The 23,261-nt window shown below is 48.7% G+C and overlaps 8 protein-coding genes across 8 annotated transcripts; 4 read left to right on the forward strand and 4 right to left on the reverse strand.

The window, feature by feature from the left end:
* The first annotated feature begins 644 nt into the window (after positions 1-644).
* On the forward strand, positions 645-2,557 carry F5Y00DRAFT_105637 (Aldo/keto reductase). Its single transcript, XM_048003842.1, has one exon. The coding sequence runs from the start codon at positions 999-1,001 to the stop codon at positions 2,244-2,246; it is 1,248 nt and encodes a 415-aa protein (XP_047869563.1). The 5' UTR covers positions 645-998; the 3' UTR covers positions 2,247-2,557.
* Positions 2,558-2,713: 156 nt separating this feature from the next.
* Positions 2,714-6,506, reverse strand: F5Y00DRAFT_225123 (uncharacterized protein). Its single transcript, XM_048006126.1, has 3 exons — positions 6,206-6,506; positions 5,444-6,135; positions 2,714-5,366 (listed from the first exon to the last, which is right to left on the reverse strand). Exons 2-3 carry the CDS (start codon positions 5,828-5,830, stop codon positions 3,213-3,215), a joined length of 2,541 nt encoding a protein of 846 aa, XP_047869564.1. The 5' UTR covers positions 5,831-6,135; positions 6,206-6,506; the 3' UTR covers positions 2,714-3,212.
* Positions 6,507-8,172: 1,666 nt separating this feature from the next.
* F5Y00DRAFT_250801 (molybdopterin binding oxidoreductase) lies at positions 8,173-10,047 on the reverse strand (the record flags this gene model as incomplete). The annotated part of the gene is made up of 4 exons (XM_048009770.1): positions 8,173-9,521; positions 9,587-9,714; positions 9,769-9,939; positions 9,977-10,047. 4 exons carry the CDS (start codon positions 10,045-10,047, stop codon positions 8,173-8,175), a joined length of 1,719 nt encoding a protein of 572 aa, XP_047869565.1.
* A 749-nt stretch (positions 10,048-10,796) lies between these two features.
* F5Y00DRAFT_250802 (uncharacterized protein) lies at positions 10,797-11,975 on the forward strand (the record flags this gene model as incomplete). The annotated part of the gene is made up of 1 exon (XM_048009771.1): positions 10,797-11,975. One exon carries the CDS (start codon positions 10,797-10,799, stop codon positions 11,973-11,975), a length of 1,179 nt encoding a protein of 392 aa, XP_047869566.1.
* A 99-nt stretch (positions 11,976-12,074) lies between these two features.
* On the reverse strand, positions 12,075-13,982 carry F5Y00DRAFT_105821 (glycoside hydrolase family 71 protein). Its single transcript, XM_048003844.1, has 6 exons — positions 13,302-13,982; positions 13,161-13,229; positions 12,978-13,100; positions 12,802-12,909; positions 12,521-12,742; positions 12,075-12,458 (listed from the first exon to the last, which is right to left on the reverse strand). The coding sequence occupies exons 1-6, from the start codon at positions 13,759-13,761 to the stop codon at positions 12,175-12,177; spliced, it is 1,266 nt and encodes a 421-aa protein (XP_047869567.1). The 5' UTR covers positions 13,762-13,982; the 3' UTR covers positions 12,075-12,174.
* A 2,128-nt stretch (positions 13,983-16,110) lies between these two features.
* F5Y00DRAFT_225144 (polysaccharide lyase family 4 protein) lies at positions 16,111-17,973 on the forward strand. Its single transcript, XM_048006127.1, has 3 exons — positions 16,111-16,440; positions 16,502-17,823; positions 17,884-17,973. Exons 1-3 carry the CDS (start codon positions 16,188-16,190, stop codon positions 17,911-17,913), a joined length of 1,605 nt encoding a protein of 534 aa, XP_047869568.1. The 5' UTR covers positions 16,111-16,187; the 3' UTR covers positions 17,914-17,973.
* Positions 17,974-18,113: 140 nt separating this feature from the next.
* F5Y00DRAFT_270787 (MFS general substrate transporter) lies at positions 18,114-19,953 on the reverse strand (the record flags this gene model as incomplete). Its single annotated transcript, XM_048012666.1, has 2 exons — positions 18,114-19,807; positions 19,905-19,953. The coding sequence occupies 2 exons, from the start codon at positions 19,951-19,953 to the stop codon at positions 18,114-18,116; spliced, it is 1,743 nt and encodes a 580-aa protein (XP_047869569.1).
* A 1,115-nt stretch (positions 19,954-21,068) lies between these two features.
* Positions 21,069-23,139, forward strand: F5Y00DRAFT_250806 (general substrate transporter; the record flags this gene model as incomplete). The annotated part of the gene is made up of 8 exons (XM_048009772.1): positions 21,069-21,262; positions 21,432-21,632; positions 21,693-21,776; positions 21,842-21,970; positions 22,044-22,476; positions 22,561-22,698; positions 22,757-22,915; positions 22,978-23,139. 8 exons carry the CDS (start codon positions 21,069-21,071, stop codon positions 23,137-23,139), a joined length of 1,500 nt encoding a protein of 499 aa, XP_047869570.1.
* Between the last annotated feature and the right edge of the window lie 122 nt (positions 23,140-23,261).

The raw sequence follows: 23,261 nt of genomic DNA on the forward strand, positions 1-23,261 counted from the left end.
TCTCAGTCTCTATAGACTTTCGCTTGTTTAGGATTTCGTAATCCGAGAGGAAATGCAATATTTCGTTTTATCTCCTATCTCCTAAGAGATGCACAATCACATGATTATCTCCGGCTCCCAAGAAGTGGCTGCGCTCAAACTTGTTCTCGTCTCGGTATGTACCGCAGTAGCGCAGTAGTACAATGACGGCGCCACATGGTTAACCGCATGCGGATTAAGGCGAGGCAAGGGGAATAGGGCAAGATTCGAACTGGATGACGTGATTCTCTCTTCTCTTCTCTTATCTTGCATTAGATATTCCAGATTCCAGATTTTCCGATCCCTCCTTTCCTATCGGATCGGCTTTGATCGGAAAGACGGACTCTAACATGGATATCTTGATTTCATGTGAGACAGTCGGTATAGTCGGTATGTATAGTCGGTATTACATCTATACATTTGTAAGTGTAAGTGTATGCGGCGTTAGCACCTCTCCCGTCTTGGACCGCTTGCAGAATAAGCAAAATTCCATCTTGGCTTTTAGCTGGTCTCGTTTGTACTTAAATACCTAACTCAATATTATGGCTTTTCTAAGACAACCAAAATGACGATCATGACCGATATAATATTTTAGTTTGCGACCCCGTCAGCGGAGGATTACACATATAAGTACCTAAACTACAACAAAGTCAACCTTTTGCCTCTTCTCATCTAGATTGATCTTCACCTCCTGCACTAGTTTATAATATAGTATAGTCTAGTTCATCATCCCCCACTTTCACCTGCCGGGACCCTGAAAATCCCTCGATTATATTTCTAAGCTTAGGATACTTAACTTAGCTTGTATAGAGTCTACCTTAACTATTCCCCCTAATATCTAATATCCCTTCATATTCATCCATCTCAAACTCTTACCTACCTCTCATTTTTTTCGTATACGTAGCCTCATTGTCCGTATACCGTGTACATTATATTGCTATCTATAGGTAGACAGGTAGAGAGAATCCGTATCCTTCATAATGGGTTCCCTTCCTCCGGACTCCGACTCCAACCCGCCGCGCCGGCCCCTCCACGATTCCATCCCTCCTCTAATCCTAGGCACCGCTACCTTCAACACGCAATATGTTCCAAACCCCTACGATCTACCAGCTATCTCTATCGTATCGCGCGCTCTCGACCTCGGCGTCCGCGCTTTCGATACGTCGCCATACTACGGACCATCGGAGTTAATCTTGGGCGACGCCCTAGCTCATCCCTCCGTCGCCACGGCATATCCCCGCTCCTCCTACTTCCTCGTTACTAAAGCCGGCCGCATCGCCTCTGACGTCTTCGACTATAGCCCCGCCTGGGTCCGGTACTCGGTCCTGCGAAGTCTAGAGCGTCTACACACCAGCTACCTGGACTTGGTTTACATGCATGATGTCGAGTTCGTCTCGCCCCCTGAGGTGCTAGCCGCCGTGCGCGAGCTGCGTCGCCTACGCGCCGAGGGTATTATTCGCTACGTTGGTATCAGCGGCTACCCCGTCGAGAAGCTGTGCGCCCTCGCCGAGATGATTCTCCATGAGACGGGAGAGCCTCTCGACGCCGTACTGAGCTACGGCCATTATACCATACAGAACACGACATTGGGTACTTCCGCTATGGCTAGGTTTGAGAGTGCAGGAGTCGACGTCGTCCTCAATGCTAGCATGCTTAATATGGGCCTGCTAACAACCAGAGGCGCGGCTACCGGTCCCTTAGCCTCGTGGCATCCAAGCCCGGAGGGTTTGAGAAAAACATGTCAGGATTTGGTATCTATCGCGGCAGATGCGGACGAGAAATTAGAGGTTGTGGCTATCCGGTGGGCGTTGGACAACTGGTCAAGAATCGGCGCATCTAGAGGCAGTCGTACGCAAAAGCTACCGACCGGGGACCGGGTCGGCGTAAGCGTCATGGGCATCTCGAGCGTCCCCGAACTAGAAGAAACATGCCGCGTATTCCAGAGCGTAATCGAGGGCCTCGAACCGGAGACTTCTGATATTGAGCGGTCGAAACGAAGGCAATGGAGCTTGGATCGTCGTCAGAAGATCCAAGGGGTAGTAGAAAAGATGTGGACGGTCCTGGGCCAATGGAAGGACTACAGCTGGAGTAGTCCCGAGCCTGGATTCGTCAATGCGAGAAAGTCTGCTGATATCGGTGTTACGCCCAACGATGGGATTCTTGCCAAGCATGCTGCTAAAACTAATGTGAGTGTGAACATTGAGGAGTTACCGTTATCCATTATATAGGAGGTAACTATATAAATGTACCAAACATTATAATGCACGAAAAATCCTTCGGTACAGAGACTCGCGCGGGGTTTATAAGATGTAACCCTGATAGCGCTATAAACACGTATAAGGATTGGGATTCTACACCCATCGAGGCGTTATGATCTTCGCGATCCATATGTACTCTTAACATGTAAAACTTAGGGCAATGGAAAAACCCGGACGAGGTATTATGTCTTCACATCTGGCTCTCTTGCTCCTAGAAATACATCCTAGCAAAGAATCCCACTGAGCTGTAAATTTCTTTTTTACCTACCTGAGAGGTACCTTCGTATGTCTATTGATTAGTACGTGAAGCGTATTTGGATAGTAATGAAGAAATGAATATAATCACACTTGGGTACCAAAATGTTGCCTACCTCCGGGCTTACCACAAATCTGCAGACAGATAGAAGCTCATGTGAATATCGTTCCAATAGCCAATTCTCGCCCATGCGCTGTAGGGAAAACATGAATGTTAAATAACTTAGATACTATTAAACACAAAGCTGGGTAGGCACTTGACTAGCTACCTGCGTGAAGGCTAAATATGTACCATTGACGAATGATTCTATTTACTTCTTAAATCGAAGTTGGCTCTTCTAGGTCAGTAGAGCCAGATATACCACTGGATGCTGTGGCGATGTCAACCATCATTTACGACGAGGCTCAGCACATAGGAGAAAATAGAATTGCGCGGAGAGATCTTTACTTCAACCGAGGGATTAAGCCCCCTTATACTTCATCGATCTGGTTCAGGGGAATTAACTTATATCGCCTGTGAATGCCAACCATCTATGTATACAATCCTCAACTCCGAACTAGAGAAAGTCAACAGTGCCAGCCTCCCCGTTAATGCAGATATTCATGATCTTCAGTCCCATTTATCACCCTGACCGGAAACCGCCTCTGCAGCGAGAATCAAATAATGGCGAAAAAAAATGTCTATTGTGCGACTTCTTGCCGCTTATCCGCCATAGTGATGTGTCCAATTTGTTTAGAATCCCTGTCGTCATCGCCAGTAGGCGCTGGGGTCTCGGGGGTGATCATCAGTTGCGGCGGCGTAGTAGTTTCTCCCTTCTCTTCTTCCGCGTTCTGGTTGCTTTGACGGGTATCAAGTTTGGGTAAGCTTTCTTTCTTGTCTCCTTCCTCTTGGACCGGATGATCTGCGACATGTTCTATGTGTTCGCCGTGAGCTTCTTCGGCCTCCGCCGATTTACTTCCCGGGCTCGCTTCTCCGCTTCCGGGTGATTGGGCCTCGCCGTCTAGGGGAACACCAACCATCTCCGCTAAGCTTCTAAAGTTAAACATGGGTTCCAAGTTCGCGTTATCACTCTCCTCACTGCGCCCGGCCAAGCTAAGACCGCTGGATCGGGGATCTTCGCTGTCGGTATTGAGATGCGTACCTGTATAACTAGCTGGCGTGCTTTCAACTCCACTAGAGCTGACAGAGCTGGCGTTGCTCATCTGACGAAGATGAGACGATCCTCGGGAAGGCTGCGAAGGAACGGGAATCGGTAGAGAGGCGACACCAGAACCGCTTGACTGATCATCTTCATTCTCACTACGATCGACTGCCTTTCCTTTGCTGTTTGATGGCGAAGTCGAACCAGGGTTGGGGACTGGGCTCGTAGTTCCGCTATTGGCTTGGACAGCTACGCTGGTTTCCATGCGCGGGTTACTGGCGGCACTATTATCTCGCTTTCGCCCGAATGCCAAACTAAGAGAGCTCGCGCTCGCACTACTACCACCGCCTCCGTACACGTCCCCCTTCTTCTTCGTAGACTTCCGTTCCTCCTTCTCTCGCTTTTTTGCCTCTTTACGGGCTTCCTTATCTGCTTTCTTTCGTCGCTCCTCCTCGTCCGCTAGGCTTAGTCTTATCGCTTCCGCCATCATTAGGTTTTCGAGGTGCGCAGCATCTATCCGTTCCCGGTTTGGAGCAGCCCGGCTTGAGAGAATGCGAGGCGCTTGTTCAGGACCCGAGGAGACATCAGCCCCGCCATCGTTTGGTGGAAGATTGGAACTATTGCCTGGACTCTCGTTTCCCCGATTGTTCCCTGCATTCCTACGGCTAAAGCGAGATGACCGACCAAAGATCGTACGGGGTTCTTGGTTTCCCATTACGAAAGCAGCATGGTGTAGAGCATCTGCGGCTGCTGCCCTCCGACGCTGTTGCGCACGAGCCGCAGCTAGTTTCGTAGACCAGTCGGGCCGGATACGGTCAGTAGTGATAACTCCCGGCGCGTTGGCAGAAACACTCTGCGCTCGCCGGCGGTTGGCATTGGGAGATGTAGTCACCGGTGGTGAAAGGCCTGAATTGAGTGAACTCGAAGACGACATAGCCGTGCTCATAGCACCAAGTGTAGTACTATTGAATGCATACGTTAATCCGCGGCGGAAAGGGGGAGGCTCGTATGTCACGCCAAACTCCGTCTGGGTACAGTACGGACATCTGGCCGGTTCCATAATAAGCTCGCCTTCATGCTCTTCGGGATCAGGCGGTGCCTGACCGCCCTCCTCGTCAGCGTGGTGTTCGGGAAGATGTGGGTCAGGACGTTTGATCTGAACGAAACATTCACTGCAAATAATTTGGCAGCAGCAGCGCGTACGATTGAGGTACGGGGGGTAGTACATAAGACAGAGGGGGCACTCAATTCCCTCCTTGTACAGGAATACCTCTAGGGGTTGACCGTTGACGAATGGGTCGTGGGGTAAGTTAATCTCGCGTGGTGTAATAATATCCGTATGCGAACTATTTCGAGATATGTTAAGAGCTGCTGCTAGAGATTTTTTATGAGGTTTGAAGGGCGAGTTGGTCCTCGGGATACTGGAGGATGTAGGAGAAGGCAAAGCTGAGCCCGGATTTGAACCAGGGTTGTCAGAGGGGATTGAAAGGGTCCGAGGGCCCATCGGAACGGTAAGGTTCTGCGTCGAAGCGCCGGGGGAATCTGCTGACCTGGGTTGCGGGATGAGTAGCTCGGGGACTTCGTCGGCGGGAGGGATCTCGAGACCGCGAGCCGCGGCGATAATCTGATGTTCGGCCCAATTCTCATTAAAATCATCTAGTCCACGCCAAAATGGCGCTATCTTCCTCTCGATCTGTCACATTCGGCATTGTATTAGCTGGAGACTGGCAATTGACCCGGGCCGGCCGGCAGGAATAACATATTGCTTACCTGTAATTGGCGTACTACGGGCTTGCTAAAGTCCTCAGAGGCGGTGTATACACCCATTGTCACCAGGTAGCCCCCGTCTACGTTTTCCTCTTTCATACTACGTTCGCGCTCCTTGATCCGGGCAGCTCGTTCTCGCTCCAACCTCCGAGCTTCCTTCTCCTGCTTTGTCTCTCGATGTTCAAAGGGGGCGTCTTGATTACGCGAGCTCGACGAGCCACCGAAGGATAGGCCTATGCCACTCAAGTCTGGTCGACTAGCACGTCTCGATCGATCAGGGAGCTCTCCATGGTAGCCGGCACCGGTAGAACTTCCACCAGAATCCCCACGGGTCCCATGAGCTCCCATACGAGTGCCGCCCCTCCCATCTTTCGTATGCGTATTGCCCATCTTTTTTTTTTTCTTCTTTTTTTTCTATAGGTGCGCCGGAATCCCTCGACTGAGGATACAATGTGTGTAAATATATAGTCCGATGATTTTCGCACGATAGGGATCGGCGGAGGGGCGTAGGGACCACGGCCACAAATGACCAGCGGGGACTTAGTTTATCGGCATGCAGAATGTCGAGTATTAAATTAATGAGGAAGTTGAAACCCCGCGGAATTTCGGCCGTATATCGATGTTGCGATTGATGATTGCGAATAAGTAGGATGGATTTATCATATACTATCCTATCGAACTGTTAGGATGTGACTCTAGATAAAATATGGTAAGTAGAAAGAAACGCAGGTAGCTGGTCTGTAGGCTGAGGGCCATCATAGATACCTCATACGCCGAGACGCAAGTCGGCCTACTTCCAAGCTAAATGTGGATGCCGTCAATGGTAGTACTAGCAACGCATGCTTTTGAGAGTATCTAGTAACATTGACTAGGAAACCGTTCGATAATACCAAGCTTGATGCGTCACTGAGCCAGGGTTCGACAACTAATCACACTCTATGCGTTGGTGTAGCAAACAATGGCCGAATATCGAACGAATGGTAGATAGGCGTCGATATTGGACGGGGACCCCAGGAATGTGTATGGATGAACGCGCGGGTGTGTAATAGTATTCTAGGATATATTCTAGGCACAGGGTTGGCTGAACTGGGCTGGGCTGGGCTGGGCTGAACTGGTTACCATTTTAGTTTGGCTTGGAGATGTCGATCAAGAAGACCTTTGGACCTTAGGATAAGTTGGTGTGGTGCGACGCGCTGGGTAAGAGCTGGAACTCTTAGGCTCTCTTGGACTCAGTTGAACTCTGCTGAACTCTGCGACTCTGGACTTCGGAAGATTTGTGAGATTGTCTAAGCTGGGAGCGAATGGACGGTTTCGGTTTCTCCCACCTCTTTATTCCCTCGCAGGAAGCAGGAAAAGAAAAAAAAAAGAATGATCAAAGTGCTAGATTATAATATCTTGAACCGAGTATTGAAAATAGTCACGCTAGACCTGCTTTCCACTACGCCGTCCTAGCCAACTAAAAGGTAAGAGAATAAATGATCCGACTCCGAGGGTAACTGAATGACTTAAAGGCGAACTTGGAAATGGATTATGATGAAGTAATGTTTAGAGGTGGGGGGTGCGCGATTGTTGTCAATGTATCCGGTACTCTACTATGTACCTATGTATACCTAATATACCGCACTTTCCTCGGTTAGGTACTTTAGGTTAGGTACAATTGGTACCTGAATGTATCATCTAACAGCCCCACATCATGTACCTAACCTAGGTAGGTTGTATTGTACCTACGCCTTATCGACCCACGGGCTGCAAACCCCCCGCCAAAAAAGAGTACCTAGTGCTGATAGTGCTAACTAAATAAAGTCTCGATAGTCGAATCAAGCTTCTTAGATCATGCAAAAGACAGTAGCTTCAGGGCACATGCATAAGGCTCGTCTCTTTCCCCTTTTAACCTCTACTATGTCAAGTTTACTGGATAGCATCGTTACGGTTTTCAATTTAACAACCGCCACGTGTGGGACTATAAGTCCATTAGGTACTCTTTCACCTATATACCTATGCACGTGTGCTGCCGGTATCCTAGGATAAGTCCCGTCCATCTAGATGCAATTCTAATAAGAATTGCCGGTGCCAAGCGCTTTAACCATCCATCCCTCACACGACTTAGCATTGCGTATATTGGGGAACACCATCTAACACCATCTCGATTTATACATGACAGGTAGATACCTTAGATACCTCCTATGTATGTATATATTTACCTTCTGCTCAGAAAGCAGCAAAGCATCCACCAGTTATCGAAGCACACCATGCCATGTCTAAGATTCTTCGGTTATCCATCCCGCCTGACGAGCCTCCTTATCGACAGCTAATCACAAGCTTTCATTCCAACGTCATGCGCCCACTACTCACCCGGCTCGAGGTCATTCTCTAAGTGTCGATATATAAGTTTACCACCATGTCAAACCTGTAATCATCCAAATATGTAACCTCTTTCAACACGCCCTAAACTGATGACCAGGTGTTATATTATTCAAGGAGACGTTAATGTAACAGGTGTTCGGGATGTTATAGCGTCAACGGCGCCAGGCCCGCATGGAAGTATAGACATCTACCTATACGGAGCCCTCCCTATTCCGGTCAAAGTGGGGGCTCCGGCCTGACTTCCGGCAAAAGATTAGAGCAAGGTGAACGTAAACCATCTCCGAACCGTCCTACATGTATGAGGTATATATAATTACTACCTACCTAAGGTAACTATCAAACACTTACTAGATCAACTTGGAATCACGCTACTCGTCCACATCTCTAGGTCCATTCTTCCTAAAATACTCGTCATACTCCTCCCAAGTCATATGAGGAAAGTCGGCTGGTCGTGTAATGGGCACGAACGGTATGCCTCTTTTTTCAAATTCTGCCAGCCTCTCTCTAGTCCTTTCCCTGGTATTGTTAACGCTGTATACTCTGATCCGATGAGCGCTGCTTGTCACATGCAGACTCCAATTCCATGTGTTCCTAACCTCGGTCGGTTGAGTGTTGAGGCTGTTATCCCAGCACCGTACTACAATCTCTATCCATCCCTCAACATCGCAAGGCAACCACATGTGCCAGGTGCGCCAGGCAAATTTATGCTTAGGGCTTAGATTTTCCGTCGGTACGGTATACCACGAGAATCCGCCGTCGGCGCTGACCTCGACTCGCTCGGGCCAACGGCCGCCCCCTGAGTACGCCCATCCTTTAACTTCGATTTTCCCTTCGTGTAGCACGACCTGTTTATTCCAAGGCGACATGATAGCGCTACTCACAGGCATTTCTTGTATCTGAATTCCATCGATCCAACGTTGGTTATGCTTGCCCACTTGCTGGTTGAAGTATAGGTACTCTCTGCTCTGCACCGGGGCTTTTGTCGGCTCTGGTATCGCGGTTATGCGATATAGCCACTTGACACTCCTAGCACCTATATAACCCATTACTACCGCTCTGACCGGTGCTCCGTGGATCTTGGGAAGAGGTTCGCCATTCATTTCCCAGACGAGCATAACCTCATGAGATTTGACCTTGGAATAAGGCACGCTGATGGCGTAGTTCATGACCTCGTTCATTTTGAAGTACGTATCGGCACCAACGAGCTCTAGATGCTTCGCACCCTCTTCAAGCCCGCCACAATATTTTATCACCTTCTTAAGTGACACTCCCACGTATTTTGCTGTGCCAATAGCTCCCTCCGCCCAAGGGGCATTGATCATTTCGTCTCCCTCGCCAGCGTACAAGCCTATCTGCTCGATACGCCGTGTACCGCTGCATTGAATAGTTACTAACCTCTCCATGCGTGGAAACCGGCTCTCGTCCTGAAGGTCCGACAGCGTTAATTTTTGGGGTGTCTTTACCAGGCCGTCCAGACGGAGGAACCACGCGGACGGATCGATGGACGGAATGCCACCGTGATTACGGATAAAGTGCAGAGGATTCGGTGTAACCGGGTGGGCGGTTACGAGCCTTTTAGGCGGTTCGCCGTTGTATGGGAACTGAAGGATATGTAGCATATCTGGTGACTTTTCTTTCAGCACGATAGCCCAAGATTCTTCTGGAACTACTGCCAGACGGCCGCCAATAGCTCGGTGCCATAGTTTCCAGCGGATTCCTGCTCAGACGAAGAAGACTGCGTATTAGCATGATAAGAGCGTATGAAGATAAAGTAGAACTCGCCTTCAAAAACTGGATTGGTATCAGGAATGGGTTCCAACTGGAATTCGGGTGGCGGAGGAAAAGTTTGAGAGGCGAGAATCTCATGCGCCCTGCGCTTCTTGTCTGGGTAGTCTTCCCATTCAACATAGCTTGTATGGTCAGAACAACATTATTATCCAGACATGGGGGGACTGTAAACTTGCCCATCCCAGCCTACTAGTTCATCAACGGCTAGTTTACCATCGACATTTTTTGTAATTGGCTGGATCGCTCGTTCCCAACCTTTAACATCGCCGTTTACCTCGTTATGTTTCGTTTGGTCAAGCATATGCAACCTCACTCCCGTTAAGCCCTGCTCGAGCTTCCACTGAGCGCTAGGCTAGCAAGTTTTAGTAAGAAAATACTTATTACAGTTGATTTTCTGTCCAGGTACCAACCTGAAAATCGTGAACACCCTCACGCTGCGGGATATCAGGCTGCATCTTGGAGAATAATCACAGCTGCATAGGTTATAGGTAAACCAAGGAGAGGAAATCATGAGAGATCTAAAAGTAGTAAATAAGACAAATACCTCAATTGCTTGAGTAAAAAGAAGATATTTGCAATAGCTTGTCATTAATATATCTATATCTATACGTCAATTATGTGCTATCAAGTGCTTACTGAGCGCCCATGATGATTCAAGGACATGGAGATAAAGACGACGTAAAGATTCGTCATACACCTAAACTCTATCAAACTTTAAGCATCAAGTTCATGGTATAAGTTTGTACTGGTGGAAATACGAATTTGACCTAAATGGAGGACATTCAGACTGGCCAAATAGTCGAGCCAATGTAAAATGTGAAGTTCATTCTTAGGTTTGTCTCTAGTAGCATATAGATAACTTGACCACCTAACTTTATAGTCCTTGAAGGGAGATCTAATATTCTATAGAATATATTTTCGAAATTCCTAATTTAAAGGGGAGAGGTCGTACATCTGGGAGGTCATGTACGTACCTAAGAGATACAAGATATGTACTGCCAGTTGTAAGACTGTTGGAGTCAGCTGGCAACTATTAAAGCTAAAGAAATACTTGGGTACATGTACTTCGTAGAACCCCGCCTTCTTATTTGTCCCGCAGTCGCGCTCAAGGTTAAGAAGAAAAAAAGAAAAAAAGAAAAAACCGAGAATTTAGGTAATTAGCATTTCTATGTTGACCAACAAACAACAAACAATTTGAGGGAACATGGCAGCAAGCAGCATAGCCGGCGATGCCCTTGAGGCTCTAAAGTCTGTAGTCCAATCTACAACAAGCCTCATATCGCAACTTGAAGCTCTCCTCCATTCGATAGCATTAAACGAAGTGTCTTCAACAACGATTACCCCGCCATCGTCATCATCGTCATCATCGTCGCCGACTCCTGAGTCAATCGATCCTCTATCCCTAGCCCACGACTCGGCGACTCTAATAAAAGCCCATATAACCAAATTATCTCTTCTCATTATAAACGAGCCGTTCACGCCCTCCGCCATATCTAAAGTCCTCCGCGAGCTAGTCGCAGGTCCGATACCAGCTCTAGCTTCTGCCGTTCAGGTTTGCGATGCCGACAAGTACACCTTAGTAGCCCGCCAAGATCTCGCGTGGCGATGTTATCGTGTGCTAAAGGAACTCAAGAATCTTATAGAGGTCATACCTCTAGACGGGAAGATCCTGGCTGGCGCACAGAAAAATGGGACTAAGGGGGACAGAGGCAGCTTGGCCGCCACAGGTGTTATCTGGGCTGCTTGCGACGACGTAATCTTGCTGAAGAAGTTAGGAATTGCAGGATTACTTATCAAAAAGGTTGAAGAATATAGGGACACGCTAAAGGACATCCTCGAGGAGCTCAAGGAATATAGCGAAGAGGTTGATGAAGACGACGATGACGATAGTGATGCCGACGAAGCGGAAGAGGGCGGAGTTAACAGCGTCACAGACCAGATGCAAAACACACACATCTCGACACAGGAGATGCTTGACGATCTTATGAATCCCCGCCGCATTCCAAGGGGCGACCCAGACAAAATCCGGGACCGGCTTGAATCTTGCCTAAAGCGACTACGCTTGACCACTTTACTCTATACGGCTATCATTAAGAGGCGGCTAAAATCAATTCCACCACTAGCCACGACGACGACGCCATTATCAGTTACAAAACGTCTTGACGAGGTATTCCCCGTATTAAAAAGGCTATCAAATCGATTTGGCGAGGTTGCCTACGCATTTTACGAGTTAGATCGTAACTCTATAGATCGCACGATGGACTCATGCTTCTTCGACGCATTTGCCGCGTCAGAAATGTTAATGAAGCCGTGGGACGGCCAGAGAGACGAGTTTACGGAATGGGCAGAAAAATTCCAAGTCGGCATTAAAAAACCGGACTAAGGACCTGTATCATTATTGATATATGATATACATGTTGAAAAGAATATATACATTGCTCGTCAAGACGGGCTCGACAAGGAACTTTTCCCAAAGCAAGAAGAGAATATATCACGAAACGCTTATAGTTGAATTGCGACGGCGTTGAAGTTGACCTATTCGATTATTAGTTATTAGTTAAGCACATTTAGGCGACTTCGTTTTAACTAAAGGGACTTACATGGCCTGTAGAAGGGCAGCTGTTCGAGATTTCGGGACCCGTCGTCGATTTGCCGTCGAGGGTGACGGTGACGGCACCGGTATTTCCATTGAAGGGAACTTGGTAGAAATAAGCCTTGCCGACGGAACGCGACGGGCTCACGGTTTGGCTTGCGCCCCCGATAGAAACAGTGATATCCTTGGAGGAGTCAGATAGCGCAATAATCGAGATAACATCCTGCGTTCCGCTTGCTGCCGAAGCACTTCCGCCCTGGCCCCAGACGGTACCTACGAATAAATGTTAGCACGTGTCGTCAAATAACAGCGAATATGATTTGATTATTCCTTACCGCCATCACCGCAGATAGTAGCGGGCGTAGTTCGGTACCATGCGACGGCTCCTTCGGACGGCAGGGCAACATCTGCGCTACCGGCCTTGTAGGCGCTGATGAAGTAAGGCAATACGAAGCGGAAAGCTGAGTGTCCGAAGCCGTCGACGTAAGTCTCAGCACCGCTCACGATCTGGGCCGCGATGGGGTCGTTGATGTAGCTAGACTCGCCGTAGTCGTTCCCTATTCATATTAGCCTCTTGCTAAGAAGCCTCGGTTGTTGGCAGACGCGATATGCTTACAGGTAATAATCTCGATGTAAGTTGGCAGAATCTCCAAAACCTGTGCCCAACGGTCGTACCAGAGAGAGTCGCTGGATGAGTACCAGTTCTTGCTGTATTGGGGGAGGTCTATGTTTAAATTAGTTCCCAAGCCTTAGCTGAGTCGGGTCCATGCCCAGATAAGTTTCTGCTCGTACCGGTATAGAAGTAAGGGCTGACACCCATCATGTACGCCTTGCCCTGAAGGGACGACTGGTAGGCGACGTCGTTGCCGGTGTCGATCGAGTTTTCGTTCGCGTTCGGCCACGCACCCCAGTTAACTATACCGTGTAAGCTGCCAAAGTAATTGCTAGTCGGCAAGTAAGAGAGAGATCACTTACAAGCACCATCAATCGTGTCGAGCTTGCCTCCGACGCCAGCGGCGCCTAGTGAAGACCAGTCGGGAACCACTGTCCCATTTCAAATTAGCCATGTACACCGGCAGAGAAGAATCACGCCGTTGAATATTAAGATTCACTTACAGAAGATGTCTCCCGTAGAGGAACGCACGGTAGCCCAGTTGTCAGCCCAGTCAGGCCCTTCGAAAGTCGAGACGAATGGCTTTCCGTTGACCTTGAGCTGGCTACTAGCATCCTTGTACTGGTTGACGAGCGCAATGACCTGGTCGGTAGTCCAGGAGCTAGCAGCCATGTCGAAAGACAGGAACAGGCTGAAGCTGTTGGACGCGGCGGTATCGTAGGCCAACTGCAACTGCTCGGCGTTCCACGAGTCGGACGATCCGACGTTCAAGGCGAAGCCGTCGATGCCCGCCGACTTGGCTTGCGTAATGTCCGTCTGCCATTGGTCCTGGGACTGTCCGCTCGTCAAGCCAACCATGTAATGAGCAAAGACCTGGCGGCCGCTGTCCTGTCTCGGGAGAGCCGCACCGACTGCGGTGTTGGCGAGCAGCGCAACTGCTGCTGCCGCGATGTTTAGACGCATTTTCAAACGAAATAAAACACTAAACTTGCTAGATGCTAGATAAACAATATGAATATGAAGAAAGGAAGAGATGATGTTGCTGTGAGGAAATGATCAACAGCAGTCAAAACCTGGGGTTGTGACGATCTATATTTATATAAATATAGCTATTTTATCTAGGAACGCAGTATTTTATATGTAGGTCCTAAATTTGGGTTCAGCTCCTTCTTCAGCTTAGGTGACATTGCGAGGCGGGCTATGTTCAGGGCTACCCCGTACTGGGGTGTGGACTGCGGGAATACACCGACATTGGCCGCTGCTATGAGCTAGCGATGTTGCTGATGCCATCACCATCCCCTCATGCCGCCGACCTTTACGACCTTCACCTGTAGAATCTGAGCCAAGCTTCGTAAAACTCTCATGGGAAGACGTAAATGTATCATATAAACCAGAGCATATTGATATGAGTAAGATCAAGACATCGATAGTTATTCTCAGAAGAGAACAATCACGGCTGAGTTTATGTGAGAACGATATGGCGAGAGCAATAGTCGCTTTTCTCCGCTATATCCGCATGCATTTATCGCTTATCCTATTAACGTTTTTGGGCTGCTACGTAGTAGATCGCTGGAAATAGTCAGGCCATGAACGAATAAGGTACCTAAGGGTAGAAAAGCACACGATGTTTAAATAACGAAGGATTTTAGCAGCTCAGCTCGGCAGCGGTTGCTCCTGATAGCTACTAGCTTAATGGGGCTCTCACGATATACTACGTGGTGTGATATACAGTGTCAAAGTGTTTTTTTTATTGAGAATATTGAGAAATGCCAGTTTTTATTGGAGGTAGGGTATAGTCGCGACTCTTTCGTGGATCATCAGAATCATGACATATCGTAGTCACCGTCCTTCTTTAGTAATAGATACCGAGGGCGAAGGGTAGAAAGAGAGCTCCTCATACATACCACATCGACATCCTACTAGGTAGGTATCTAGTTTAGATTCTATGTTTTGGATACAGTGGTCGACTCCTTCGATCAGCCCTAAGCATAGTGTACATAGCTTGGCCAATGCTTGATTTTAACTTTTGAGCTTTGTCGGAGCAGATCGTCCAGCTAGAGGATGAGTTTTATTCGCTGACGCTTGCACACCCCGCGTCACGATTCGGGAAGGTCAGTAGCGAAAGAGTTATTTATATCGACCGTGGCCCAATCAAGGTCGAGTGATCTTCAGAATTGTGAATGAAACGGGCTGCCCCTTACATATATTAATAAGTAGGTGTACGTATGCTGGTACATAGTATGTAGACAGTAGGATACACCTACTATGCAGGATATATATGTAACGTAGGGCTGCGAGGTGTCTTGTCGGAACTGTGATGAATACCCCAAGAGAAGAGAAGAAGCAAAGATCCAACTCCCTATTTAAGCAACGACCTCACCTTGTGGCTTTCCAATCTTTGTGGCTGGATGGGCTCATCCTTTTCCCCCTTCTTGAGTTTCTTCAACCCCCTGAACTTGTTGCTGCTTCACTTCTCCACTTTCGAATCCTTTCATTTCCGTCATCGTAGACTCCATCACTGGGCCCCAGCGTCCTTTCGATGAGATACGAGGACAACTACCGGAAGTCCACGCGTTTAAGCTTATAACTCTCCATAATAAATAATAGGGTCTTGCCTCCTAGATTGTCAATTGCTTAGGTTAGGTTAATGCATTGCTATCGTTGCGTAGTAGTCGTTCGACTGACTCTACATACGTTTCTCTTTCCTTTATTTTCCCTAGTTATTCAATCTCCGAATATACTTAATTCCTGCTCCCGGCGGGATGATCATATTCTAGAGTTATCGAGTTTCCAAAATAGATATCTAAGAATCTAGATTCTAGTTAGCTTATTCTCTTTGCTAATAATCCAGACTCTACGCACCTCGTGTTAAAAAATAATTCCGTCAATCACGATGTGTGCCCATCGGACGCGCTGCCCGGTTTCTAGCATTAATCCCGTGCCACTATGCTTAAAATCAACCTTTACCTACCCATAACCTACCCGTAGCGTTGCTCCGTCGTCTCGATTTGTCTAATCCGCCGGCACACCACCGACCAGGAACCGCTTGAGACCCTTCGCCTTAATGATAACCCTGTTCTTTTTCTCCCACGCATACATGGCTAGTTCCGTCAATTCGTCCTTATTTTCCAATTCCGGCCGCATGTCGTTCAAGGGTCCAAGTCTCGGTCTTGGACTCCACCGAGATAATTCAAGGGCGTTTTGTATTTTGCGCATTTTAGGGGGAGGGACTATCTGAAGATATACCGTCTCGTGGGTAGGTATGTAGGTAATAGTAATTTCTAGATCTAGATATAAGTTAATAGATTTCCCGGTTCACATCGGGGCCTCTGCTTTTCCCCGTAGCTGCTGCTTGGTCTAATCTTGCCATCTCGCGATAGTAGACCAACATGATGCTTCACTTCTTTCTTCTGTCCGTGTGCGTTTTCGCCTCTTCGGTGTTTGCCGCGTTCGGCTTCACCCAGTCCGGCAGCAACTATGTTATCGATGCTGGTTCGAGCAATCCGTTAATCTTCACGGTGAACGGCGGTAGTTGCGATATTACTTCGATCAAGTATCGTAGCACTGAGCTTGCCGAGGGTAGCACGCAACTATCATCTGGCCTCGGTTCCGCCACCGTCAAGGTCGAATCCGTCACAGCAAGTATGTTATCCGGTCCAAAATATGTATACGCCTTTGAGACTCTTTCTTACTTTCTATATAGGTTCCGTCAATTACGTGAAGGTGACCTGCACCACCTCGACCCTGACGCATTACATGGTGGTTAAGGAGGGAGAAAGCAATATCTACTTGGCAACTTACATCAAGGAAGAACCTTCTGTGGGTGAATTACGCTTCATCGCCCGCCTGAAGTCATCTGTACTGCCTGAAGAGTACCCGTACGGCAAAGTGTCAACCACAGCGGGCAGCTCTTCTACCGTGGAGGGATCCGATGTCTTCGTTGTAGACGGAGAGACACGATCGAAGTTCTACTCCAGCACTCGTTTCATCGACAAGGACGCGCAGTGTGTATACGGTGGTTCCGATGTCATCCACGTATGCGTATTGGCGCCGCACCCCGAATCGTCATCCGGCGGTCCATTCTTCCGGGATATCGAATCGAACAATGCCGGAGATGCTACTAACCTCTACTGGTATATGAACAGCAATCATGTCCAGACCGAAGCTTACCGAACCAACGTCCTGCACGGACCTTACATCTTGACCTTTTCGCGGTCCGGAGTCCCCAAACTTCGCGAGGCCGACACTTCCTTCTTCTCGGGACTCAGCATCACCGGCTACGTCGCCGAATCTGGCCGTGGTTACGTCTCCGGCACCGCTTCCGGCGTTGCAAGCAGCTTCCAGATCGTCGTGCACTGGTACAACTCCGCAGCTCAATATTGGACTATCGCTTCGTCCAACGGTGCTTTCACGTCTCCCGCGATGAAGCCCGGCACCTACACGATGGTGTTATATCAGGGCGAGTATAAGGTTGCCACCGCAACTGGCGTCTCCGTCAGCGCCGGCAAGACCACGTCGAAGAATATTGCTAGCACCGAGACAACGCGTAATTCGCTCTGGAAGATCGGAGAGTACGATGGCCAACCCACCGGATTCCTCAATGCGGACAAGTTCCTCCGAATGCACCCTTCCGACAGCCGTATGACAGCTTGGCAGCCGGTTACTTACACCGTCGGTTCCTCGTCTCTCGATCAGTTCCCCATGGCACTCTTCCAGACTGTGAACAACCCCGTGACTATCAAATTCAACCTAGCGTCTGCTCCTGGAGCTGCTACTCTCCGGATCGCAACCACTTTATCATTCAGCGGAGCTCGCCCGCAAGCTAAGGTTAACTCATGGACCGCGGCAGCGCCGGCGTCACCGACGAAGATTGATAGTCGAGGAGTAACTCGCGGAGCGTATCGTGGCCTAGGCGAAGTCTACGATGTCAGCATCCCTTCAGGGACTCTCGTTGCGGGTGACAATACCATTACGATCACATCCATCTCAGGCAGCAGCGGCACTACCTTTTTGAACCCTAACTTTGTAAGAATTATCCATCGATTTCTATTGTTATTGTATCTGAACTAATATGACTGTTTATAGATCTTTGACGCCGTTGAGCTCTTCACATGAGCCCCTTAGCAACTGCAAAGACTGTAGTACTATTAATAAATAAATATATATTGATCACACAAACTACGTTCTTGCTTTTAAATAATTGATGTAACACTCTGAAGTTCAATAAGTGAAGTATAACCCCTTGGTACGCGGACTAAATACCTTTAATGACATAAATTCAATCCATTCTTGACTATCTCATCAGTACACGAGCTTTAACCCTCGTCTTTTTCTATGATATATGACCAAGCTAAAGCAGATAGAGCTATAGCTACCAGGTATAACCACCACACAAGCCCAATAACTCCCTCCTCGACGCCCATGGCAAACACGTAACCACCTACGGCGGGCCCAATAGCGCGTGCCAGGCTCGCCAGCATATTACCAGCTCCGTGTATAGTCCCCAGGACCGTCTTCGAGGGCGCGGATTCGGTTAAGAGAATTACAGTACTGGGAATAGCCATAGTACGCGCCATAATCTGGGCACACACAACGAGCCCTAAGAAGACCCAGCGAGCTCCGTCTTCTCCGGTACCCGCTAGGAGCGACAGGTACGGTGCCGCGGCGTACGTAACCGGGAACAAAAACAGCGCTATTCGAAAGACGCCGCGGGTACCGATGCGCGCCTGCAGCCGTGGATATATAAAGAGCTGCAGGAGGATACCGCCGACGCCGAATATCGAGAGCCATATGCCGATGGTAGATGAGCGTAACCCTAGGCCACCTGAAAAGGCGAAAAACGTAGCCTCGCTGTTGTCGGCCGGAGGACTACTTAGGTAGACGGGGAAGATGTGCATGAAGGCTGAGTTGTGTAGCGGGAGCAGTCCGAACGAGACCAATGCGCATACCACTCTACGCGTCCAAATACTCCAGAAAGGAATATTCTTACGTCCAATAGGTGTCGTCGTCGTCGGTAGAGGCTTCTCGAGGTCTTGCTGGGTTTGCCCTAGGAAATTATCCTCACTGCTGTCTATCCTCACGTATTCCTGTCGCTCCCCCTTTCGCCGTAAACGCCTAACCCAACGCATAATAGCCGCTCCGATCTTGAGCCCAATATCGCTCTGGTCCTCCTTACCGGGAAGCGTTTCCTTTAGACCACCCACGGCTAAAACCAGAGACGCAGCTAATATGGCGGCGTTCAAGAGCGCAGGTAACGCATACGGATATTCGAGGGCCCAAGCCACGCCGTCCGGATTCCGACTCGTATTCAAGGCCCCGTCCGGCCCAAACAGCCACGCCAGGTTAACAACGGGTTCCGCCAGACTCCCTCCCAGGGCCAGACTAGCTACCATGCCGGCATTGAACACCAGAGGCAGCAAGAGAAAAGCCTTGGTCTGATACTTGCGCTCGCGCACAACTTCCGCCGTCACGGTGCGCATGATGCCAACGTTCCCATTCGCAAGACCCGCCAGTATCCTCCAGAACAGCAGAGCCCCAAACGACCGCGAGAACCCGAACCCCGCGTTCGCCAGCACGGACACCGCCAGCCCGCCTACAATCGACAGCCGCCGCCCGTGCTTATCCGACAGCCGGCCCCACGGCAGACTCACGAGGAACTGCGCCAGCGGAAACGCGGCTACTAGCAACCCCGAGAACTCAGATATACGTGCTGCTGCCGCTGCCGCATCGGCGGTTTCCTGCGGTTGGTCGTCGTTGTCGTCGCCGGAAGGCGTTGTAGTAGGGGGGAGGACGGAGCGTACGAGGTAGAATATATACGGGAGTAGGCAGACGTTGGAGAGCGGCTCGGAGAGACGGCAGAGGGAGAGGATGAATAGTTGGTCTTTATTAGGTAGATCTCGCCATCGGATTTCCGTCGGCTTCGGCGGTACGGTTTCCTCTATGTTCGCTTGCTGGCCCCTGATATTTTCGCGGGCTGTGTGTGCGGCTATTCGGATTTCGGAATCGAGGTCTTGTGTTTTGTGGTATAATTAGCTTTTGTTATTATATATTTTCTTTAGAGATACCGTAACTTAGGTAGGTATCTTTCTCTTCCGTCGAGTACTTACCATTTCCCGTGGAGAGTAAGCTCTCGGTTGCTTGCATATCCCGACCCATCTTGACGTTTGGAGGGCTTGGATGGTACGAAACCACTCAGCTCTAACACAATTATTGTTTGTCCGGTTTTATAAACATCGCTACTTCTGTCTTAAAGAGGATAGGTCCTTCGATTTTACTCTTAGCCCGGTGTGTTTAGAAGGAACAGGAGGAATCAAAATTGTATTACATGAGCTATTCGACTCTCATCTCTAGGATCTAGAGTCTAAGTAGGATAGGAGGTACACATACAAATGTCCCCGGCAGCACAACATGCTACAATTCTTCTCTTATATCCATTGCCCGCGGAAGCTCTCTCCGTCTGAGCTTCTCTTGGGGTAAATGCCCGTCATCTCATCATCTTCATTTATTTATTCTCTTGATAATCCCCCCCAGCCCATACTTTAATTACTACCCAGGCCAGATTCAGCAATCCGAATTAGACATAAGGCTCATCCAGCTCCGAATCGAGGGTTATCTCTCAACGGCAAATATACCCAGCGGCCGGGGTGTTATCAAATGCAATTTATCCGTACCCAATAATACTCGCCGCCCCCTGCGCGCACAACATCCAGGTGCCGAGTTACCACGTCCGCTCGTCTCCTACGCTATATTTGGTGCCGTGCTACGTGCGACTCTTGGCCTGTATTCCTAAACGCCAGTAGATTTTCGGGAAAGGCACCCCGCGCCAGCTATATCATACCATTATAACACCGAACGTAGACGAAATGGTCGAGGTTCGAAATCTAAATGGCAGGCTAATGCGGGGGTGGCACGCAGGTATTTCCTCGACGCGGGAGATATTCCCAGCGCGATGGGTAAGCTGTATGTATGCTCCTCGCGAGACACTGGGTATAGAATAGGCAGCTGAACAAGGTCAGCTTGCTGGCTCGCGGAGGGGGGCGACATCGTACTATAGGTCGCGCTTTGAACTTATTGAGGGTGTGAAGTAGAGAATTTTACACTTTTGGATCTAAATAAGTTGTTGACCCTTCGGCTTTTATATCGTAAGCTAGATAGACGCTTTCTATTTTCTCAGGTTTGGCCATTGTCGCCTTTTCGTCTTACATAGCTCTAGATTTTACTACTCTTCTTGTGCTTTGGATCCTCTACGGCATAAACTTCGCGGAGTGGTGATGGCGCTGGTAACAAAAGCTGATGTTCGGCTTCACTTATTATGCATATTCTTTGCGATTGGCTCGTTCGTCTGGGGCTACAATGTCGGAATCCTCTCATCTGTCCTAGTCCATCCAGGATTCCTTAAGGCGATGGGCCATCTTACACCGTCGCGAAAGGGAGTAATCACAGCTATCTATTACTTGGGAACATGGTATGGTTACGCCTTTAGTTATATTATCTATCCTCTGCCTAGTCTTTAAATATACTAATTAAGGCATAGTGAGTCATTTATACTCTACTACATCTTGAATTGGAAACTATAAACTTCCACGAGCTAAAGGCTACGCTCCCAAGTAAAGCTAACCTGTAGTAGGGCTGAGCTATATATTCATCTCGCACCCTGTCAGCGATCTCTTCGGGAGGCGGTACGCAGCCATGGCGGGTATACTAACCGTCGCCGTCGGTAACGCTTTCGAATCTGGAGCGTCTGGCTCGGGTGCGTACGCTATGATGATAGTCGGCCGAATTATATCTGGTATTGGAGTGGGCATGCTGTCAACTTCAGTGCCCCTATACCAAAGGTGCTTCCCTCTTCTCACTTAGAAGCGGTCGAGGGCTCATGTTGACTTCTCAAATCGCAGCGAGGTTGCTCCAGCAGGGAAACGTGGGAAATATGTCGTGTTAAATCACGTCGGTTTTGTTGCCGGTCTAGCATCGGGTTTCTGGTAAGCATATAAAACTTATTATGTTCGGTCTGGAATGATGTCGCTGAAATTGCGACGACTTATAGGGTTGGATATGGAGCGACGTTTTGGAATACAACAGAGTATGGCATTTACGTATCATGGCGAGTTTCCCTTGCCGTGGTACAGGTCCCCTGTGTCATTTTTGCAGTCGGACTCCCTTTCATCCCTGAAACGTAAGTCATGTAATTCTCTCAAGATATGCCTTTTCCAAGTCCCATCAACGTCGCTAATAAACATGATATGCAGCCCTCGTTGGCTTATTGAGCATGGCCACTATAATAAAGCTCAAAGGTCGCTGCACTGGTTACGAGAAGGTAGCTTTACGGAGGCCGAGGTAGACTCCGAATTGACGCGTATCCGAGAGGACGTGGAAGCGCACCGGGCATCAGGAGAAGCTAATTGGTTGTCCTTATTTCGAGATCGCAATCTGTTCGAGCGGCTATGGCGCGCGTCATTGCTTCAGTTCATGGCACAGATGTGTGGCGCTACCGCTATGAAGTATTATCTTCCAACACTCTTCGCTAAGCTCGGCCTTCCTACGCGCGTTACGCTGCTGGCTGGAGGCATCGAGTCGACCCTGAAAATCGGTATGACAGTTATCGAGATGCTCCTCATCGACCGCCTCGGCCGAAGAGTAACATTGACGGCAGGATGTGTCGCAATGGGTTTTGGCATGTTGGTAAGTTGATATTGATATAATCTATTATAACTCTTATTACATTACCCCTTTCATGGACTATTTGCTGACAGTTATTGATCCAAGATCAACGGAGCGTTAGGCCAAGTATATCCGGATAATACCAATAGAGCCGCTGATGTAGTCTGTATCGTATTCATCTTCATCTATGCTTTGGGCTACAGCATGGGTTTCGGCCCGGCAGCTTGGGTATACGGTTCCGAGGTAAAAAAATTATTCAATGTCTCGAACTAAAATATCGAAATACTAACGTAAAATCAAGATATTCCCTACCTCTGTTCGTGCTCGTGGACTTAATTTCTCTGCGTCGGCCGGAGCTATCGGGTCTATTGTCGTGGCTCAAGTTTGGCCTGTCGGTATCGATACAATTGGCTCCAAGATCTATTTCTTCTTCATGGCAGTCAATATCGTCTGCATTCCAGTAAGCTTTTACCACCCTTACAAAAATGGTCCTTCAGTGCCGTATCCTAATATTTAATTTAGATCATCATCCTCTTCTACCCTGAGACGAAGGGTCGACCGCTAGAGGACATGGACTTGCTATTTAACAAAGCTATTGGAGGAATCGGCGAGGAGGCTGACGAGGTCGACGAGCATTCCGAGCCTGTGCTGCCTAAGAATATCAGCCGTCCATCACAGAGCTAACATCCCGAAGGATAGAGATCAAACGATTGGCGGGCCGTGTCGGATGGATCCAGCACTCCAGTGGAAATATTATATTAAACCAAAGTTATATTATAATAACTCGACGGAGGCTAGTATTAGTT

This window comes from Daldinia vernicosa, assembly GCF_022497035.1.
Source record: "Daldinia vernicosa strain CBS 139.73 unplaced genomic scaffold F5Y00scaffold_3, whole genome shotgun sequence".
Taxonomy (NCBI): domain Eukaryota; kingdom Fungi; phylum Ascomycota; class Sordariomycetes; order Xylariales; family Hypoxylaceae; genus Daldinia; species Daldinia vernicosa.

What these genes read in the sequence shown, in the direction of transcription:
- F5Y00DRAFT_105821 (XM_048003844.1), bottom strand. Translation starts at nt 13,761, where the DNA reads ATGCGTCTAAACATCGCGGCAGCAGCAGTTGCGCTGCTCGCCAACACC. An exon ending in CAGCCCTTACTTCTATACCG is followed by an intron (nt 12,910 to 12,977) that starts GTACGAGCAGAA and finishes ATTTAAACATAG; the next exon opens with ACCTCCCCCAATACAGCAAG. An exon ending in TACTATCTGCGGTGATGGCG is followed by an intron (nt 12,459 to 12,520) that starts GTAAGGAATAAT and finishes ATTTATTCGTAG; the next exon opens with GTACCGTCTGGGGCCAGGGC.
- F5Y00DRAFT_225123 (XM_048006126.1), bottom strand. Translation starts at nt 5,830, where the DNA reads ATGGGCAATACGCATACGAAAGATGGGAGGGGCGGCACTCGTATGGGA. An exon ending in CCGTAGTACGCCAATTACAG is followed by an intron (nt 5,367 to 5,443) that starts GTAAGCAATATG and finishes CGAATGTGACAG; the next exon opens with ATCGAGAGGAAGATAGCGCC.
- F5Y00DRAFT_225144 (XM_048006127.1), top strand. Translation starts at nt 16,188, where the DNA reads ATGATGCTTCACTTCTTTCTTCTGTCCGTGTGCGTTTTCGCCTCTTCG. An exon ending in GGTCGAATCCGTCACAGCAA is followed by an intron (nt 16,441 to 16,501) that starts GTATGTTATCCG and finishes CTTTCTATATAG; the next exon opens with GTTCCGTCAATTACGTGAAG. An exon ending in CCTTTTTGAACCCTAACTTT is followed by an intron (nt 17,824 to 17,883) that starts GTAAGAATTATC and finishes GACTGTTTATAG; the next exon opens with ATCTTTGACGCCGTTGAGCT.
- F5Y00DRAFT_105637 (XM_048003842.1), top strand. Translation starts at nt 999, where the DNA reads ATGGGTTCCCTTCCTCCGGACTCCGACTCCAACCCGCCGCGCCGGCCC.